Here is a 21,925-nt window from a genome sequence, read left to right as displayed (position 1 = left end):
TCACAGGCAAGGTGAAAAGGCAAAGGGAGATTGCAGAGAATCCAGCATTTTTTGACTTGGAGTCTTACTTAGTCAGCAATTCCTTGCTCTCCTCTGCTTCCCTCCAACTTGAAGTGCTTTCATTCAGCTGTTGTTGGTCCTTTACAAGCAGAACTGATGCTCATTTTTCATTTGCTCTGCTACCACTGAAAGGCAAGTGGCATTGCGTAAAATATGTGTAAACTCATTCACCTTCTGCCTTTAGCTTTCTGTCAAGTGTTTATTCAAAATAAGGATACTATTAAAAGTTTTAAATTAATTTGGAAGGTTTTTTTTGCATGACCTTGTCAGATGTTAAAGAATTTTTTTTTTACTTTAGTGTCTATAAATGACACACCACAACTTTCTAGATTGCTCTGTGTGCATTTCTCTTTTCATTTTTTCTGTGCTCCTTCTCATCTGTTGTTAGTTTTGTTGAGGTTTTTTTTGGTTTTGTTCTTGTGCTTTTTCTTTTTTACTTGACTTTTGCCCTTGACCTGGGGCATCAGTAGGCACTTCAGTGCTTGCTGAAATACTTTGTGATTAATTTAGGCAAACAGACTAAGACCTTGCAGTTCAAGATGGTTCACCTCACTAGCTGGCTCCACTTGTACAGCAGTTCAGTCCACAATAATATATAGACACTATTGGCACTGGCAGACTGTTCATCATCTGCATGACAGCAGGTCCTACTTTTGCTGCAAGCAAAACAGCTCTTGGTTACTTGAATCCAAGGGTCTGATTTCCACCCAGTAAGACCTGCAACCTGGTTGGAACAATCCAGACTTTATAATTCATGAAATTGTCAGTAATGTGGTAGACACAGCTCTTCTCTTGTAACTACTTTTTTTTGTTTGAAGGATTTCAAGATAGTTTACACCTGAAGGGTACTTGGACAAAGCTACAATACCTGTTAACTTGAGTCAAGCTGGAATTCTTGTGAAGAGTCTGGCTGCTGGGAAAAGATTCTGCTGTCAGGTAAGTCTGGAAATAAGCCTGTCTCATACTTCGTCTGCTTTAGGCTTTTAGCAGTGGAGTGGAATTTACTTGTAATTGAAGCCTGATTATTTTTACAGGCTGAACAATAAGGATTTTTGAGAGGTTTTACACATTTCTTTGGGAAGATGGGGATGGGGGGCAGCTGTATGTATGTGTAGTTGGCTGAATTTCTAGCTTGTATTCCCCAAGAAAAGAGTGCTTTATCTTATTCATTCTCAGTACCCATACCTTTGAACATCCATTTTCCCCTTTTCTCTGTCTTCTGCCTTTAAATTAACCACTGTGCTCTTGGAGAACAGGGTTTTTTTCATAATGAGAGTATTAGTCTCTCATTAATAGTAGATCTCAGATGGAAGTACTGGTGCTCAGTTAATGGTCCTGTAGACGGCAACCTTAATTGCTTGGAGGCACCATTTGAGGAAGCAGTGTGCCCTGAGGACACTATGTCCTTAGATGGATAGGAAAATTGAGTCCTCGGCATGATATGGTTTCTGTCCAAGGAATGTATTGAAGTCTTGCTTAAATAAGAACACCAAATACTCCATGTTTCTCACTGTGCCTCTAGCCTTAGTTATTCTATAGATACATAAAAGGGAAGTCAGAAACCAGTATGTTGTGGCATCTCATAGTATTGTCAAGTAAGTTTAAAAAGTGTATTTACTGGTTTCATCAAAACTTTAATTGATAAAATTCTGTCATTGACAGGAAAATAATGTCTAGTAAATGACTGGTACAAGTTTCTGTTTATTGTAATTAGACTTTCTGAACTTTGGTAGGCCTAAATTATAGTGCAGAATCATACTCCATACTTAAAATGCAATAGTTTATTTTAAAAGCTGGATCAAATAATGTGAAGAGAGAAGAGCTTGTGATAGTGTGGAAAAAATGCAATCAGTGTGAATTAACTTAAATTAGCATTTCTAGTGAAGGTGGCAGCATTTCTTCTCTAAAGAACAAAAGTTAGCAATAATATTTACTTGTTTAATATCTTACAGGTTTTCAGAGATGGTGATTTGAAGAATCATATTTCCGATATGAACAAAGCAAAAACATCATCTGAAAAAGGGTAAATTTAAAACTATAGCCACCTCTTGACATCAGATTATTTGAGATTTGTGAAAAAAACAGTCTTTATATTAGTAAGACTATCTTTATCTTTTTAGTAGGAACATCTTTACCTCAGTAAGAAGATAAATAAAATACACATTGTGGGTCTCTAGTAGGGATGCACAAGTTGGTGTCCTGGAACACTGAGGGAGTCAATATTGATTAACACAAATTATCTCCACATATAATAAATATATTCTTAAGTCTAAATTTTCAGTTAGTGTTAGACATGTTTGAATATAAAATACATATTCATTTTCATTGAAAAGTTAATTAATTTCATATTTTTATGCACATGTTGGCAAAACACAGAGTTATTTCTACTGAAGGAATTAAAGAAGTTTATAATACTGTGTAAGAAGCCATGAATTTGTCATGGGTATCATCCTGCAACAATCTTGCAATCCAACACATAGCTAGGACAAACCAGAGTGGGATGCAGAAGATATCATGTTGAAAAGCTGTGTTTGTTATTTCCATGTGAACTTGTCTTAGCTAGAATTTCGTAAATTTGTGAAATTATCTCTGGAAGGCTATTAAGCATCAGGAAACTATTCAGAGGCTTTCAATCTTACTTTTTTCTTAAGGTAGCACAGATTAAACCACATTTAGATTAAGACATTAAATCAAACCATCTCATCAGATAAAAAAAAGTTAAACTCAGCAGAACTGGGCATTTTGGCTTCAGTCTTAGTTTTCTAAAGTACCAGTTATTTTCTGTGTGAGGAGATGAATTTTCATGGAGAACATGCTCTACTGTGAATTACGTTTGTATGTTGGGATCTATTTAAAATTTGACTTTAAATTCTTGCATGTAGAATCATCCATACTTTTACTGGCTTTGGGTGGAAGAGAGTTAGAGTTGATACCAGACTGGTTTTTCCTGTTTTTGTGAGGGGTAGATCAAAGAAATGGTAAAAAAACTTTTATGTTTTGTTCTTATGGTAGACTAGCCCCTTAGGCATTATGAAAAGCAAAGCTCTCTGTCAGCAATGAGTATTCTTGAAAATACTACAAATTATAATGCTTAAAATATAATATCACAAAGAATATCAGGTGTTTGCAGAGTTGCTGCTTAAGAGCCATTGTTCTTCTTAGTGTCAAAATCAAAGTTTTCATCTCTGTAATTCAAAACAGTTGTTCCCTGAGTCGTGAATAAGTTGTGGTGACTCTGTGTACAGGGATAGCTACGAACTGATCAGTTCTCTATCAACTACTTGGTAACTGTGGTTGAGAAAAAAACATAGTCTGAAATTATTTGTGTTGGAATAAAATCTGAACAAACTCATGAGAAGCCTGCCTGATTTAAAATAGGGTTTAAAGGCTCATGGTAATGTGCCAAAATACAGATCTGTTTACTGTGGGAGAAGAAGGAACTCCCTTATACTTCTGTGTACTGGCTGACTGCAAATGGCAGTTTCAGAGGAAATAGGTACAATTGAGAAACTGATGATATCCTTCATTTGACTATTTTGTAAGGCTTCTTGCAAGGTGAATAGGCAAAAACCATTCTAAGATAATTGAGTTTTTATGAGCAGCCGTGGCTTAGAGTTACCTTTCTCATTGTGGGTAGACACACAGAAAGCTATAATGATGTGTTTTAGCATTTGCTTAGTTGAAAGGGGCATACAGTGATTAATGGAGGGATTGTGAATCTAGCACTTCTTCATGATCAGAGTTCAAGTGCTTAAATCTTTTGGGATTGAAAGTGTCCCTGTAGTGAGAAAGCTCTCTTTGAGAAGAGAGAAAGTTTTCTTGTTGAGGAAGTTCCCTTTCAAATGTGAACCCCTTGTTGAGGTAGTTCTCTTTCAAGTGTGAAGCCCTGAAGTCCTCTGTTCCTCACTGTCTGGGCATGCTGCCTGATTATCTACTTGTGGCTTTCCTGACCAGAGAAGGAGGAGATCCACAAAGCCCCCTGGTTAGCTAGAGTCATGTTCTAAGTTTTGGTAACAGTTGACTTAAGGACAGAGGTGTTTCCTTTATACAGGCAAAGTGGTGGTGTGAGGAGCATTTTGAACTATTGCATTTGAATGTGGGCTGAAGAGTTTCCTGCCTGTGGAGACATGAACTGTACCAGATCAACTAAGCCTGGTAAACTTGACCTCAGGATGATTAAAGAAAGTGTAAATCTATCAGAGAATAATAATTATTGGTTATCTCTGGACAGAGTGGAGCACTGACTGGATACAAGATCAGTGGTAATTGATGGCTGTCAGAAGGAAATGGTGCACAATTTACTGCTGGATGTGCTCTCTCTCTTTCTGATTACAGCTAATGGTGGGAAATATTCTGGTTTTTTGCTAATGATCTGTAAGAGAAGAAAGTTGTTGAAATTACAGACAACTTGAAGCTCGAAAGATCTGCAAAACTACTGGAGCACAAATTATTTCAAAATATTCTTGTGAAATGCAGAAAATGGTTTAGAATATTTGATGGAAATATGTGCAAGATACTGTGCTTAGAGAGGTATGTCACTGAAACAGATAAAGGACAGTCACATTTATCGTAAGAATTGCCTGAAATGACAGTATTAAACTTCACGGAGAATATCTTTCAAGTGATGGGATACAAAGAATGAGATTGCCTTTGGTTACTGAATTATTTTTGCAGAACATCAGGGACTGGTTTGGCATATATATGTCATGAAGAGCAGCTCTGGTGTTAATCCAGATCTGAAGAGAATAGTTTTTATGGTGTTACAATGTTTCTTTGGGTGCTCTTCAATCATGTTTTTTAGTAACTACAGATAGTAGACATTATGTAACCCTCAGTGACAGACTGCTCTTATGAGAAGGCCTTAGAATGGATGGGGTGAAAAATGTCACTCCTAAGAACAAGAAGGTTCTTTACCTTGTGGGAAAACTAGTCTCATATTGTTTCTGCTGCCCTCCAGCATCAGTGACAAGCTCACTGTAGCTGGAGACCTGGACATATTGGTGTGTGAGGTCAGTCTGAGTGATCCCATCCCTTCTGACAATGGCTTTTGACTGAGTAGAAACCATAGTCTTCTTCTAGTTTGAAGGGTGATGACTCAAATCTGTGTTGGATACTCCAGTCAGAATTCTTGAGACTGGTTTGCATTGTGTTTGTACGAGTTTGAGCTCAGGTTTCCCTTAGTGATGTCTCATTTTACAAACCAACTTATTCACAGTGCAGTAACACAGAAACATCTTGACCTGGTGCCTGCTGGGAGCGAGCGCCAACAAAGGAGCCCCTGGGCTTTTATGCCTTCACAGTCCAAGCATGACAAAGTCTCAGTTCTTCCTCCTGAGTCTCTGGCTCCTGCTGTGTCTGTGTCTGGTCACCATGAAAGTCTGTCCACAGCTTTCCAGGGTATTCATTTGAGGTTCTGCAATGTTGGCAGCTTGAGAGAAAACATACCTCTGGCAGGACAGAGTTCATTCTGACTGTTTCTTGAAAATACTAAATTTCATGGTGCCTCTCCATTTTGGAGAACTGTCTTTTAGATTTGGATGCTGAATAGTTCATTGGTCAAAACATATGTGCTTATATTACAAATATGAGAGAGTCTGATTGCAAGTATTGTATTTTCATTTTGTTCTGAGGTCAAATGAGTGGTCACAGTAATATTACCAACTCTGCTGCTGTATATCTGTCTGGCTGCTGTAGTTCTTTTCCTATGGTCTTTTTGACATACTGTGCAGGCATTGAAAACTGTCAAATAGTTTTATAACCACTAGGTAGATTAGTGTAGAATATTGGTAAATAAGAGTATAATTCTTGTTTTAAGAAGAAAACTCAGGCATAACTAAGAGGAAATCAGGACTTTATTTGTATTTCAGCATTAGCTGGTATTAATTTTTAAGGGTGCTCTATTGAGTATGCTGAAGACATGAAACATAGTTAGCTGTATTTATATAGGAAGACTTTATACAAGATGAATAGCCTAAAATAATTTTAAAGCTATCTCTGCTGTAATATGCACTTACAGATGTTGATAGAAACTCTGTGCCCTGGAGGAGATTATTACTCTAAATCTTAGAACTTAAGTTGTTATATAACTTGGTACTGAGAATTACTTACCCTACCTAAACATTTTAAAGCTTTTATTAACTATGGAGGAATTATGTTAGATGCCAGCTTCCTGTACATGGTAAACTGCTTCTATGTGTCAGTGTTGCTTGAATTTTCCAAGCTTAAGCAGTCAAAAATCAGGTTTGCTCTGACATTGTAGTGCCTATACAGGGATGCTGACAATTGGTCTGAATTTAGGCTTCAGGCTCTGACAGTGTCTGTGTGAATGGCATGCGAGCAACTTTCTCATTCTGGCCTGGGAAAATCTTAAGGAGGAATTCAAACAAACCTTGGGAAGTGAGAAACCATCCGCAGGTGGTGTTTTTCCATGTTTACTGGCAAAAGGTGTTTACAAAAAGAGTGTAGTTTCTGAATGATGAATTGCGTTCTTTGTACTGAATTACTCTATAAAAGTAGAATTTAGAAGAATAAAGGTGCTTTCATCTTCACCATCATATCGAGAGTCATGTTGTTACTTCCTGCCATCCGAAAATCATAACAACACCTATAACTGAATTTTATCTTGGAAAAAACTTGTTTAAAAAATGTTGTTGTTGTTAGTGTTATTATTGTTATTGATATTATTATTATTACTACTACTACTATTGTTATTCCTCCTGAGCATGAGCTTTGCTTTCCTGGATTGTTTTCAGCTTTCAAAGGAGATTAATTTCATTGTGGGATCAATGTGGGATATTCCACAATGGAAGTGATACACACACACACGAGTTGAAGCAGCAGTTCCCTTACACATTGGCATATATGTGGGCTGGCTGGACTCTTATTTGTTTTGGTTGTGAAGCTGATGATAACGTCCTACATAAGTTGGTCAGGTTGTGTATCAGATGAACAGAGCTTGTGGAGTTCATTACATTCTTGGGTCAATTTTGGAGCATTTCCATTTCAGTGGATAAACAGAGAAACAGAAATAAGCAAAACAAAGCTTATGCAAATAGTAATGGCTTTATGCTATTCAACATGGTGTTAGAGGATGAGAAAGGATTGGAGTGATTATGCTTTACTTACAGGAGGAAATTAATGTTTCAGCACCCAAGACAGATTTTAGATTTTAAAAAATAATAATTTTAAAAATTAAATTTTAATAATTAAAATTTTAATAACAATTAATAATTAAAATTTTTTAAAAATTAATCAAAGTCTAGCAAATACCTGAGAAGGTGATAGGCTTACTTCACAATATAAGATTAATTTTATTTAAGAGCTATAATTAATATAACCATTTCTTATTCCTGTTATCAGCATGTAAGTATCATCTGTAATCTGAAATTGATTTTTGGCTGTGTTTCTCATTTAGATGTCAGTGTGGAAAAGTGAGAGTGGTGGAAGCAGTTTCCTGTGCAGCTCTTAAGTCAGTTTGCTTTCTTGGCTGTATAAATTTTGCCCTCAGCTAACTTTTCCCCTTGATTTTAACATTTTAGTAGAGTTAATCTAAGTGTGAAGCCTCTAAACAGATGTAAGATATAAATCAAGGAGTAATAATTCCTCATCATTGTAAACAAAACTGACTTTATTAATAAAGCTAGTATTGTAGAATATAGTTCTATTGTAGATAGAGCAATGTGTGTGTAAAATTAATTATTGCTGATTATGGTAGGACTCTAATGTTATGAATGAAAAGCCAAGGTAGTTAATGCATGGAAGTCATAGTTTCTTGTAGTTAACTGCATGACTAAAATTAAAATGTTAAACATCTGGTTAAAAAATACTGTCACGTAGGAATGCGAATCTCAAAACTATTCTGAATAATTGTTATGATCTGAAAGTATGGAACAAATAAAACGGTTTCTATACTGACTCTGTTGAGAATAAACTTATAGCAATTCTTTCTTGGTAATCTACATATCTGTGTAAATGCCTGGACTGAAGTGGTATCTTACACTTAAATACTATTTCAAGGCAATTTTTTGTTCAAGGCAAGAGTTTTGGGTTTGCTGGTTTTGGTAGCAGAGGGGTGGCTGCAGGAGTGGTTTCTGTAAGAGGCTGCTGGGAGCTTCCTCCGTGTCCAGCACAGCCAGTCCCTGGTGGTTCCAAGATGAACATGCGGCTGGCCAAAATTGGGATGGTAGTACTGGCATAATGGTGGTAATGCTCCTGTGATAACAGATTTAAGAAGAAAGAATAAAAAGGTTGTTGCACTGATGTAATCGTGGCCAGAGAGCAACAGGGTGAGAACATCGAGAGGACCAACTCTGCAGGCACCAAGGGCAGTGCAGAAAGAGGGGGCAGGAGGAGCTCCAGGCACCAGAGCTGGGATTCCCCTGCAGCCCATGGGGCAGACAGCCCATGGTGAGGCAGCTGTGCCCCTGCAGCCCATGGAGGCCCATGGGGATACAGAGATCCACCTGCAGCCTGTGGGGGAGACCCCCACTGGAGCAGGTGGAGGCACAAAGGACTCTGTGAACCCAAGGGAGGCCCCATGCTGCAGCAGCCTGCCCTTGGAGGACTGCACCCCATGGAAGAGTGACCCAGGCTGCAGCAGTTTTGGGAGGACTGTTGCCAGTGGGATGGACTCACACTGCAGCAGGTCACTGAGAGCTGTTGCTTTTGAGATGGGCTCACATTGGAGAAATTCATGGGGAACTTTCTCCCATGGGAGGGACCCCACGGTGCAGGAGGGAAACACCTCCCCTCCCTGAGCAGTGGGAGAAGCCTTGGGTGATGAACTGACCAAAACCCCCATTCCCTGTCTCCCTGTGCTGCTGGGGTAGGAAGCAGAGCTGGAAGGAGGTGGCAGGAAGCTGTTTTTAAGGGGTTGTTTTATTTCTCGCTATCCTGCTCTGATTTTGTCAGTAATTCACTTCATATCTCTAAGCTGAGCCTGATTTCCCATAACAGTATTTGGTGAGTGATGTCTCCCACTCCTTATCTCAATCCAGGAACCTTTTGTTAAAATTTCTTTCTTCTGTCCAACTGCAGAGGGGAGGGAGGAGTGAGTAAGTGAGTGAGTGAGTGAGTGACTTTTCTGAGTGCCTGGCCTGCGGCCAGCATAAACCCACAACAGCAGGCCATTGTATTCAAAATTAATCTAAACTTGGATGACAATTTTGGAAACTTTCCCAAGTTTCTTTCTTCACCTGGTGTGTATTAGTTTGCTGACTTCATGAGTGACATTATTTTCTTCCTTCTCTGAAAGGCCATTCTGTGAGACAAGCAGTCTTTCAGACTGTCTGTAGCCAGTTTTTTCTTGAATGGCAGATTTCATAGGGTATCCTGTCACTTAACAGAAATTATTAAATGTAAGTCACTCCAGATGACATAGATGAACAACATTTGTACCTATAGCTGCATTTTAATTGCTGCAACTGATTTCCCTGTTCACAGTTCCTCTTGGAGATGCTATTAGACACAATTAGTCTGCTGCAGTGCAGGCTTTGCAAAATCTGTAAAATTGGCAGAACTGAGAATTAAGACTGTTTTCCAATCCAGATAAAATGTGGAATTAGCCACACCCATTACTGTAGCATTGAGTTTTTGTTGTTAGGAGCTTTTTTTTTCCCTCTGATTTATATAGAAAAATCCTATCTTTCTTGTAGTGTTTCTTCCAATTCTCGGACTATATCCCTGCTCTCACAGCTGGAGAAGATCAATTTGGACTCTGTAGCAGCAGAGTCAGACAATGCCAGATATGTTACCTCAAAGATCCTTCATCTGGTCCAGAGTCAAGGTAATTATCTAAGCTTTGTGGTTTTAGTTGTTTCCCTTTTGACCTTGCTTCTTGTGTCTCCCTTGCAAGACTTAAGGTTTTGTTTAGTGAACTTGGTTATTCTTTGGTTTTTGTCACTCATTGAAAGCATCTGTTTAAGACCATGTTTAATGTATCTAGTATAGAGTTGGTGGTGCTGAGTCTGTTTTGTGTTGTCAAATAGCTGTAATTTAAGTAATAATTCACTTCATATGTATATATGTCTGTGTGTATATATATATGAAAAGCAGAAGTATCTGGAAGGCAGCTTTCTTACTGATATTGTTCTTTACTTTTTTTAGGCCATCACAAGATTATTGAACAATTGAAAACAAGAATTAATTTTAAAATTGCTGAAGTCTTTTGCTTAGTTCTATATACATATATGCATTTTTAGTAAGTTTTATTATTTGCAGTGTAAATTTTCTTGTCAATTTGTAGATGATAACATGCTTTTTTCTGCAAGCCAGTGTTGGTCTTTTTCTCTCACAGAAAAAACCAGGAAGGAGATGACATCTAAGGGCTCCACTGGAATAGAAGTTATCCTGTCAACCCTAGAGGTAAACTTTTTAAATTTTATGGGTTCATAGCAGTTTTGCATTTTATCATTATGAAATATATATATTTATATTATGAAATATGTTGTTATCCTATGGGGTCTTCAAAACTTGTGTTGGTCTGTAATGAATAGATACTGTCTTTAAGTGTCCTACTTTTGAATTTCTCTCCTTTATATTTAGATATTCTAAGAAACTGCTTGTCACCTAGCAGTTCTAATCAATGTGCCATACTACAGAATGTGTTTTAATTGGCTTTGTGGTTAATTTGGGCTGCATAGTGGGACGGTTGCTGCTTGGGTACATCCGAACTTCTACTTGATTTTGTGGTGGCAGTTTCTCCTAGCTTTAAGTAGCCAAGCCATTGTATTAGGCTGCTATATTAAACACAAATTTCTCTTTTTTATTGCAGAATACAAGAGATCCTCAAACCATCCTAAATATATTGAATATTCTCATTGAGGTAGTCTCAGTTGGTAAGTTTTTATTAAGGAGTAATATATGATTATATTTGTGCTTTCTTTTTTCAGATATTTTTGGTTTTGCTAGGTACTTTTTATTGTTGGGTGTTCTGTAAATTATCATCACTTTGGTTTTCATTTGTTTTTGTTTGCTGAAGCATATGCAGAATTAAAAGAATATGAAGACTCAAGTTACCTTTCTAATAATCCTACACAATAGTTTATGTTGCTGTAAGTCTAGCATGTTCTTGCATAGTGCAGTCGCATATAAAGAAAATCTTGCTGTTCTAAAGACAACTTCATGATAACTGTATCTTAGATATTTAATTGTTCTTTGGCTTTAGATGTATCAGTTCAATTTTAATTTCTAGGTGGTGGTCGGAGAGCAAGTGTGTTAGTCACCAAAGGAGGGACACATATCTTGTTACAGCTGCTTTTGACTGTCAGCAAGGATTCTCCACCAAATGAAGAACTAATGGTGCTTCTTCATACTCTTCTTGCAAAAATTGGTCCAAAAGGTGATATTATGGCTTAGTAATTATAGTTTTATAATTGAAACATAATAATTTTTTTCTGTTCCTGTGTAAGCATCCACAAACTTAGAATTGATAGAAAAGGAAAAAAGAGGAGTAGATTAGAGGGGAGGAAAGAATGGTGGAAAGTAGATAAGCAGAGTTAATCAGTAGAAAGAATTCAGTCATTTAACTTCTATTTTTTAACAATTTCAAAACGAATGTGATTGGTCTTGTATTTCTTTGATGTCAGACAAGAAGATTGGTGTGAAAGCAAGAATAAATGGTGCCCTAAACATATCATTGAATTTGGTGAAGCATAATTTGCAGAACCACAAGCTACTATTGCCATGTCTTCAGGTATTAAGAGTTTATTCAACCAATTGTAAGTATTGCAGATATTTTCTTTCCTGTGTGAATAAAGCTTTTTATCTAGATAAGGTTAAAATATCAACTCTGAGTGCTTGTTTGATGTTAGTTATTTAAACTATTTTTTTTCAGAGAATTTTTTCTTTAGTCGTCAAAATGCTTAAATTCTAGAAAAATTTTTTTTGATCAGTGCTAATGGATGTATGGAATTTTGAGCCATCTGATTTGCATATATGCTGATGTTTAAAGCTCTAAACAAGAAAGATGTTTAAAGCTCTAAGCAAACATATTGCTTGCGGAAGCACTGAGTTAAATAATTATTCTCTTTATTATTCATTCTCTTTTTTTTTTTTTTGATGTTTTATTTGTTTCTTTATTATCAATTTAAAACTTGGTTAACACAGAAAATATTTCAATTTAACCTAATTATTTCTTAATTTAGCCTTTCCTTACTGCTTTTGTTCAAGAGCTCCACTCTCCACTATTGTACTAATATTCTTCCACGAGAGCCTAGTTGTTTGAGCAGGCAGTAGGAAGTTGATGAAAATAGTGTGGTTCTTTCTGTGTCTCTACTGGCAGTTAGATGCTCTTAATGTTTTTCATTTGAGCTTGTAATGCTTATTAATCTTCTTATTTAAGTGCAAGAAATTGAAAACATGGCCATGTTCCCCCCCAGAGAACTCATTTGATAATCTGTAAGATGATGTTTTCAGGTCATTCACATGAGGAGCTATAATTCATAAAACCTCTGATATTTTCAAAAGTGAAAGCTTTATTTCTGTTGAGCTCTCTGACAATGAGGTAAAATACTCCTAAAATGAAAAGTCTAATACAAATAGTTACATTTGTTACATTGCTTATCTGAAAACTTGCTTCATTCTGAAATTGAAACTAGTCTCTAATTTGACATCTTAAATCAGTTCTATTTTTCTGTATTCCTCACCCTTCATGAAAACAAAAATTAGTAGTTTGTAATATTCTGATGAGTAGTTCTTCCTCAGGTTTGTGTACAGTTACTATTAGAGTAAGTCCTAACTTTACTTAGATTCTGGTATGATGTTGCTTCTAGTGATGATGAAATTTCTAGTTGGGTTCATGTGCTAAATTCTGCAGCGATAACAGCATTTATTATATTGAAGTCAATCCTTAGCTGCTCTCTTCCTAGTTTATTAGGAGAACATTTTGCTGTACTCACTCAGGAATGGAATTTCTGCGCCCGTGTCAGCAGTTTGTATTTGCATTTGATTGTTGGACTTCAAACATATACTTTAAGCACATATTTCTCCAGCTTAGGTCTTAGCATAATTTCTTTTAATTCGCTCCCTTTAAAATAGATTACTTCTATAATTATTTTTTCTGAGAACATGTATGCTTGACATGTCTTTCAGGAGAGCTTATCAATTGGCATTTTTAAATTTTATAGCAGACTCTTGGATTTCAAATTGTGGTGAATATACCTGTTTGTCCAAATACTGAAGTGTAGTAACAAATCATAGTAGCTGAAATTTTAGAAAACCTACTGTTTCAATAAACTGTGAATTTCAATAAAGAAAATTCTTTTTGTGTTGTATCTTAGTAATAAAGAAAGCAGAAGCCTGCATTGGAAGTAGTATGTGATTTTATTTGCGAAGTAATAATTAAGTTTTTTTCTTTTCCAAGTTTTATCAGGATTGGATCGTCATGCTAATTATAAGCAGACTAGTGTCTGCTTGTCACTGTATGTCTTAAAGGACAAAAATATTAGCATTTTTTGTACTTCAAAATTAACTTGTGTGAGTTTTAGTTTTGAGTATATCGATCATTTTCTTTTGCTTTTCTCTCTACATTATATTAAAATGGATTGCTTTTAACTTCCAGCTGTAAATGCAGTATCTCTGGGAAAGAATGGAGTAGTAGAACTGATGTTTAGGATCATTGGTCCTTTTAGTAAAAGGAACACTAGCCTTATGAAGTAAGTAAGATTTCTTTAATATACTATATGGTAAAAACTTGTATGTTTTTTCAAAACTTACTTGTAAATGAGAAGCAATATTGGTGAAATCAAATGCAATTAATATTTGAAGATTAAAGTGAAGGGAGATGGGAAGGAGTACCACAAATATGAGACATTTTAATTTTCCCTAGTAGAGTAACACAAAATACTTGAGTGTCTAATTGCAGTATTAGTAAAATAATATACATTATTTTTTTCTCTAATATTCCTATATAGTGGTTAACCCCAAATCATAACAAGCAGATCAAGACAATCCCATCATTTTTCAGTTTGTTTGTTTCTACAGCACCTGTCAGAGTTCAAGAGCATTTGGACAAGGCTCTCAGGCACAGGGAGAGTGCCTTGGGAGTGGTGCTGTGCAGGGCCAGGAGTTGGACTTGATGATTCTTGTGTGCCTCTTCCAATTCAGCTTATTCCATGACCTGCTTTGTGCTTTTAGTGTGACATTGTCCCTTTTTATTTGGTAATAGAATTTTCTTTCTGTTTTTCTGAAAAGTAAATAGATGTCTGGAGCAAGAGCATAAAACATAGAATAGGAAGACCCAGCAATATCTGTCTAGTGGGCCATTGGTTAAAAAAATTAAATTCACTGTGTAGGTGAAAGTAGATTCCCACTCTGTTGGTGGTTGTAGATTTGGGTGGTTTTTGTTTGGCTGGGTTTTTTCATTTGGTGTTGGATTTTGGGTTAATGTAAGGTTAAATAGTTGCTTAAAAACACCTTAACAAGTGGATGTAACTGAAGATAATCCTTTCTTTTAAAACCCACACATTTTTGAAGTACATGGCAGTGGAAAACTAGATTTTTCATCTGATTAGCAAAGTATTAATCTTATACTCTGCATATTCTAACTTTGTTACAAAAGAAATAGTATTATGTGATCAAAATCTGGTATTTGTGGTCACAGGAGTAGTGTTAAAAAACATGTCCTATTCCTTTAAGGCTCAGCTAAAATTCCACATATGAACATACTATTCTATGATGTGACTAATCATGATATACTTGTTCATGGTCTAAGATCAGATGCATCAAAGAGGAGAAAAAATCTTCACAGAGAGGGAAAAAATTAGTATATAAGTTTTGTAGTTACACAGTTGAATTGAGAGAAGATGTTTGGGTACAAGAAAAATGTTATGCTGACCATCTTGTCTTGTAGTACAGATTGATGGACATTGCTTCTCAGTATATTCACATATGCTGCTGGTACTGACCTACAGTTTTCTAAAATAATGTCCTTTACTTTGTCGAAGTACTTGTTCTCCTGCTGACAAAGACACAAATATCAGAACACCACAACCAGTGAGTGTCAGTCATAAACATTACATTGTCATGGTGTTTTTGCAAAAGCTGGAAGTTTGTATAGATATTGCATTGATATTTTTAAATTTTGTCATCAGACTTCAGATACAGCAGAGATATATGATCTTCTAGTAAAGTAAAATAAGTGAAGTTTTTGCTACAGTGCAACCAGGAAAACATGAAGTTAGACTCTTTGTAAGCCTGTAAGCAGTAAATATTTGGTATAGTTTTACAGTGTTGTAGATTAAGCTTACTGGTTGGTTGCTGTTTTGACTTTTCTTGTTATGTTGACAGGGTTGCTTTAGACACACTTGCTGCATTGCTAAAATCAAGTAAGTGTTTGACTACAAGAAAATGTTTACTTGAGCTATAATGGGGGTGTGTGTGTATATCAACACAGCAAAACTAAACATTAAGTCAGTGGCAACAACAAAAATAAGGCTAGGAAACCTAGAAATAAGTTTCATCTGCAGTTTCTGGTGCTTTATTTATATTGTATATACGTGTATGTTTAATACTTGGTTACTGTTTCGTCAGTTACACAGCAGCAGAAAGGCTGCACTGCTTCTGCAGAACTGATCTTGGATTCAAGGTGGACAAATACCTTTCTACATTCACTCACCTGAACCATTCAGTAATAGATGTCTATAGCTTAACTCCTGTGCCTTTTTTTTTACACATATATCTGAAAATATCTGTTGGATGGCTAGGGAAAACACAGGTATTCTTCAATTCCTTCCTGGGTAATTAGGACTTGGGTCCCAATAACAAATCCGTCAGTGATGCTCATGAAGTGAAATTAAAGGTACGAAAACCAGTGGGGTGTTTCCAGACATGGACTATCTCAGCCAGCTGCAATTGATCTTCACAAATATAATCTCTGCAGATTTTGAACCAGCATTGTAACTAGCAAGGAATTAAAAACTCATTTTCTCCAGAGATTTTGTTAAAGCAACAGCATTCATAGTAGTTTTAGTGGAGTTGAATAAGAATTGAGATGTGATAAGATTTGCAGAAAACCATTTCACACAAGTGGTGGGAAATTTCTCTACCAACTATCCCAGGGTGCTGAATTTATTCAGTGTTTTACAGGGTTTACAGGTTTGTGTATTTATGGATTTTGCAATTTCTCTTTGGGAAGTTTAGGGAAAGAAATATTTCCAAATTGTTGACAGTATTCTATTCTGTAAATTGGCAGGTAAACATTAATATTGGAGAGGAAAATGAAGTGTTCAAAAAGTGTGCCTTTAAAACAGGAGATCTTGTTCATTTAGAGATGTCTTCTCATTAATTATTTTAATTTGTAACTTCATAAACTTTATATAAGTAAGTCTTTTCATGATGACATGAGTCTATTGTGTATTCCAGCTGGGGTGGGAGTATTTTCAGTTTATGAAATTTGAATGATAATTATAAAACTGCATGGATTGTAAGTGAAGTCTGTTTCAAATCTTGTATCCAGACAGTGTGTGTGGATAGTGATACATACACCTTTTAGAAACATTTTTGTTTTTAATTTACTGGGTGACAACATCTTACAATTGCCTTTTAAGTATAATGCATGCTGTTCTTGTAGTAAGCCATGAGAATTATGTGAAGTGTTCTAAGAATGAAGTTTAGGCTACTGGTGTCAGTTATCCAGTCATTTCTGTTTAGGTTGATGTAAAACTCTGCTAAGGGTGGCTAAAATACTACTCAAACTGAAACAATTCAGTTACTTGGATAAAAAGAATTTAAACATTGAAAGTAAAATTTAAAAGTAATATTGAAGTCACTGGGCAATTTTAATTTTCTTTCCTAACTTTTTTTTTTTGCAAAGAAACAAATGCCAGGAAAGCAGTAGACAGAGGATATGTGCAGGTGCTTTTAACGATTTATGTTGATTGGCACCGTCATGATAGTCGACACAGATACATGCTGATTCGAAAAGGAGTGTTACAGTGCATTAAAAGTGTCACAAACATCAAACTGGGAAGAAAAGCGTTTACTGATGCCAATGGGATGAAAATTCTTTACAATACTTCACAGGTAAGTTTATCCCGATAGGATTTTTTATGTTGTTGGTTTTGCCTTTTTGACCAGGACCTCAGATTTGTCATATTTCTTTTAAGAGCTTTATGGTCATTACTGGTTATGGGAGTAAGGATTATATTCTGTACCACACTGAAACAATGAAAGAGTACAGAATTAAATTTGTGTTTGCTGTTATTTTGCTGTGGCTATCTCTGGGAGGGGTGGTTGGACTTAGTTTGAGAAAGAGGGGGTGAAAATGCCTTTCTGTTTTGAAGTTTGGATTTTTAAAAAAGGTGAATTTGAATTGGTGGAAGTTTTTCTGTCCTACAAAGAATACACAAAACAATTTTTTGTAAATAGTACATAGATATAGTTTGACTTTCAATTTGAGAAATACTTTTCTTTATTTTCCTGTTAACAGGAGTGCCTTGCAGTAAGAACTCTTGATCCTCTTGTCAATACATCCAGCCTAATAATGAGAAAATGTTTTCCCAAAAATCGTCTTCCTTTACCAACTATTAAAAGTGCTTTCCATTTCCAACTCCCAGTTATTCCTGCCAGTGGTCCTGTGGCTCAGCTGTACAATTTGCCTCCTGATGGTATGGTGATTTTGTAATACTTTGTCTTTGAGCATGTCTAATGTTGCTTTGTGGAAGGTGGAATCAATTGCACTTTTTTGTGCAATTGATTGTTCTGTGCTAAAAGGACTCTGAGATACTTCTCAACAAACAAAGGGTCTGTGACTGTTGGTGTGGAGCACCAACTTCTAATGCTAAGTTTGAAGTGGTAGAAATGTTGACACAAATGAAAGAAGAAACAAGGACTAAAAGGTGATGTTCACGAAACTCTGAAATGTAAAGAATAGGCTGTGTTCAAACTTAAATGGTCTCTCAACTCATGGAGCATACACATTGTATGTGAAACGTGTTGTATTGTACATCCTGTCTTACAGGAGCATGTATCCCATCCTTTTTTTCTGTTACTCTAATAAGTTAGAATGTGATGAGTTTAGATTAACGTGTGCCATTTGAAGCACTGGCTTTTTTATGTTGTCGTGGTTATTCCTTCATTTGCATGATGAGAAAGTAGAGTTGCATTCTTGGACTGTTGCAGTCTCTTAGAAAACACTGTACTGCAGACCATTTATATGGTTCTTTGTAGGAGATCAATTCATCCCGTTGTGAACACCTTTCATTATTTTCAGATAATTAATACATGTTCCAATAAGGTGAAACAGCTTCCGACCTGGTAAGCAACTAATGAAGTTGCTGTCAGAAAGTTACTCTAAAATGAAGGGTCAAAGTCAGCTTATTAATACCTTTTATTCATGATATCTTCTGAAACAAAATGTGATCACAGTCTAAAAGAAGTAAGCTGTCCTGTTGGGGTTCATGTGGGTCAGACTCCAGTAGTTCAAAGATGTTTATGTTTTGTCCTCAAAGTAGAAAATAGCTTTAGAACTGTGTTTCAAAACCCACAGAAAATAAATCTCTGCTTAATACAGTAGATTGGTACTGTATAATAGCTGTTTAGAAACATCCTAGTTTACTAAAGTGCACTAATGATATGTTCTTTTAACAGGTTATAAAAAGAAGTGAAAAAACTAAGGAAATAGGATACATAGTGCTTTAACAGGAAAAAGTTCTGTATTAAAAGACATGGAATGTTGAGGGGTGGGTGGAGGTCTGGCTTTATTAAAAGTATAATCTTGTATAGTCAGTATTGTAAAAGCAGTACATGTAGTCATTCTGAGTACACTAGAAAATCAGCATAATTTGTAAACCTCTGAATGAGCCTTTTAATGACAATCAGCGAATTTCCTGCATGAAAAACACTATGAGAAAACTTAACAAAACACCCCCAGCACTAGTTCACTAGTTGGTTTTCATTTTTTTTTCAAGGAGTAAGTGAAAAAGAAAATAAACCTAGAACATAGAAAATCTTCTTTGAGCCTGTGTAATTGGGTTAAATGTACAATCTGCCTTACAAAACCTTTTTGTATTTTAGTGGATGATGTAGTAGATGAAAGTGATGATAACGATGATGCTGAAACAGAATCAGAAATTGAAACTGAAATTGATGATGACAAGGACCAACATTTTAAGGTTGGTAGAAACAAAATTAATAGGTGAAAGTCAGGTATAGCAATTTTTTATTTAAGTTGCTTGAATCTGGTATATAAATGCATTTTAAGTGTTCAAAGCAGTTTGAGGAGGTTTTCAGGGCAATTTCTAAAATTGAAAAAGCTTCAGAAACCTAAAGAAGGTGGGTGCTGCTTGAAAATGTCAACCATTCTTGTTCAGATTGCTTCAGGATTTTTATCCAAATTTGTTTGCTTCACACTTGATGTATCTGGAGTGCAGTGGAGCACAACCACAGACTCCTTTAGCAGTGTTCTTTTCCCAACTTCTCTAAGCCTGCTTTTGTCCCATAAGCTTGTCCATATGCAGGAGTGCTCTAACCTTTTCTCGCATCCTGGACTGGGGATGACTAGATCAGTGTTTCAGCAAGGTGGCTGAAGTTCAGCCGGGTATAGAGGTAGACATAATAACTCTCACTGTTGTACCACTTAGGAAAGATATTCTATTCTTCAGCTGCCAGTCAGGACACAGATATTTGGTCAGAACTGCCTTATTCTGTATTTTTATGTTACGTGTATTTAGGAGTTAATGGAATTGTCTGTCCATGAACTTGAAAGACATATTTTATTCAAGGATCTAATGAGCCCTGCTAGAGGGAGTATCTTCCATAGAAGCAGCATTGTGTTGTCACTGCTGTCAGGTGAAGTTTTCACATTCCAAGTTCCAGTAGTGGGAATATGCACGGGTTTCATGTAAAATCTGATCTTTGTATAATAAGTTTGGATGAAAGCAAGAAAATTGAGATGTGTGTAATATTGCTGTTGAAATGGAGGCTTAGGCATACTAATAATACTGAGCAGTCTAAATCTTCATGGTGAAAGCTGCAGTTCAGTTAATTTTGAAATATTGGTATTTTACCTTTTAAAGCATGGCTGTGTCAGGAACAAAGGTGAATGTTTCAGATTAATGTTATAGAAGTTCATTAATTTTGGATGCAAGATTGATTTATTCTGGTGATCTTTCAGAATGACGATATTGAGACTGATATTAATAAACTGAAACCTAGACAGGAATTGGGAAGACCCATAGAGGAACTGAAAATGTATGAGCAATTTTTCCCAGAACTTTCAGAAAACTTTCAGGTAAAGTATATATGATTCCCATGACTTTTCTGGCCATGTCAGGTTGACTCTGGGATATACTTTGATGTTCTTTTTTTGGTGGATATTTCCTCTAGCCAAGAATCATGGATCTGCAGTTCTGGGCCTACCTATGGGAGTACTTTATCCTACGTTATTTAGTTAGATGTTACAGTTGCTTCAGTCTTATTGAGAAGTGGGTACTGTGGGTAGGTGTGAAGGAAAACCGTTTTTTGATGTCTGATTTTTGCATACAGCAGAAAGCAAAATAGTGAAGAAGGATGTGAGATTTCTGAGAGTGCTTCATTCTATTAGGCATCTCCTTAAGTGCTGTGCACCTACCTAAAACAGGTAGTTAAAATATCTAGGCAATTGCATTGACTTTATACTTTGTTATTAATGAACTGCTTGTTACTGCTTTAAGACCTCCTTGTAAAAGATAAAACTTCATTGCTCTGATGCTTTATAACAGCTGTCACCTTTCAAATTACATATAAAACAAGGAAAAAGAAATGTTTCTAATATATATGAAACTTGGGAAATGTTTACCTTTTTTTTTGTTAATAATTTTTAATTTTATTTTTGCCTTTGTTTTTTAAGGAATGGAACTTAGTTTCCAAGGAACCAAAGCCTTTTGCACCTGATGCAAATTTGAGTGGACCTATTGTTGTTCCTACAGCCAATGTGGAGCACTCTGCTGAAGCAAACCCATCAACAAAAGGAGTTTCTTTAAAGGAGTGCAACCCTTTATTGACAGAGGAATACAATAGAAGGCCAGTGTTTCTGGAACTACCAAAGAAAGATAATATGAAAGACAGTAGTTTACATCAGCAAAATGATCAAAGAAACGTGCTTCCATCATGCCAGTGTCTAACCCAAGAAATTGTGAAAGGCTTGGACAGAATCAGTCTCCAGAACAGTGCAAAAAATGAAGAACATTGTGATACAGGGTGTGCAGTAAAGAAGGAAGGCCAAGCCAGCCTTACCACTCTTGCTTGTAGTAAATCCTGTGAGCATGTTTCACCCTGTGGAGGTAGTCTCTTGGAAGGATCAACTGTCCAGCTGGGAAAACTCTGCTGCACTGGAGTGGATTCAGAGGAGGAGGATTCTGGGTCTAATTCATCAGGAGAACATGTCATGCTTCAAGTTTCTGATGTATCACCAGTTCATGACTGTGATCTTTATCTTGAAATGGTGAAGAACACAAAGTCTATTCCAGAATACTCAGAAGTGGCTTATCCAGATTATTTTGGTCATATTCCACCCCCATTTAAGGAACCAATACTGGAAAGGCCATATGGGGTGCAGAGGTGAGTTACTGTACTCTGTTTTTGCTGTTGTTTTCATTCCTTTGAGAAACGACATTTAATATCAGATTAACCTGATGATCTCTAGAGGTCCCACCTAACCCTAACCATGCTGTGATTAACAAGCATTGTTACACTGTTTACTCTGACATCTAAAACTGTTTCCAGTGAAAAGCAGTTTGAAGGTAAGTGAGTAGGCATTGATCAGCGTAGAGCCTTAAAGAAGAGCACAATCTGATTCTGTAATTGCTAATTCTGGAATTCATTTTCTAAATATGAAATTCAATTTATATTCTCCCTTTCTGCCTTCCCACCATTTCCCATGTGAATTCTG

At 36.2% G+C, this 21,925-nt stretch overlaps 1 protein-coding gene across 9 annotated transcripts in view; it reads left to right on the top strand.

Annotated features, from left to right (window-relative positions):
- The window catches only part of AGTPBP1 (ATP/GTP binding carboxypeptidase 1), a 66,666-nt gene that overhangs the window by 7,995 nt on the left and 36,746 nt on the right, over positions 1-21,925 (top strand). For all 9 annotated transcript variants that reach the window (XR_010083433.1, XM_063422213.1, XM_063422212.1 and 6 more), the window contains 14 exons: positions 879-996; positions 2,013-2,083; positions 9,714-9,844; positions 10,355-10,422; positions 10,832-10,895; positions 11,252-11,398; positions 11,646-11,777; positions 13,619-13,712; positions 15,346-15,383; positions 16,871-17,079; positions 17,486-17,663; positions 19,072-19,169; positions 20,171-20,287; positions 20,885-21,594. Coding sequence is in view for 8 of the 9 variants with exons in the window: in XM_063422213.1 (XP_063278283.1) it covers positions 2,052-2,083; positions 9,714-9,844; positions 10,355-10,422; positions 10,832-10,895; positions 11,252-11,398; positions 11,646-11,777; positions 13,619-13,712; positions 15,346-15,383; positions 16,871-17,079; positions 17,486-17,663; positions 19,072-19,169; positions 20,171-20,287; positions 20,885-21,594 (2,018 nt within the window). In the remaining variant the exon portion in view is untranslated. The remainder of the gene's footprint in view (positions 1-878; positions 997-2,012; positions 2,084-9,713; positions 9,845-10,354; positions 10,423-10,831; positions 10,896-11,251; positions 11,399-11,645; positions 11,778-13,618; positions 13,713-15,345; positions 15,384-16,870; positions 17,080-17,485; positions 17,664-19,071; positions 19,170-20,170; positions 20,288-20,884; positions 21,595-21,925) is intronic.

This window comes from Prinia subflava, chromosome Z (genome assembly GCF_021018805.1).
Source record: "Prinia subflava isolate CZ2003 ecotype Zambia chromosome Z, Cam_Psub_1.2, whole genome shotgun sequence".
NCBI classification, from domain to species: Eukaryota; Metazoa; Chordata; class Aves; order Passeriformes; family Cisticolidae; genus Prinia; species Prinia subflava.
The sequence above is the reverse complement of the archived record's forward strand: the minus strand, read 5'-3'. Positions and strand labels throughout refer to the sequence as shown.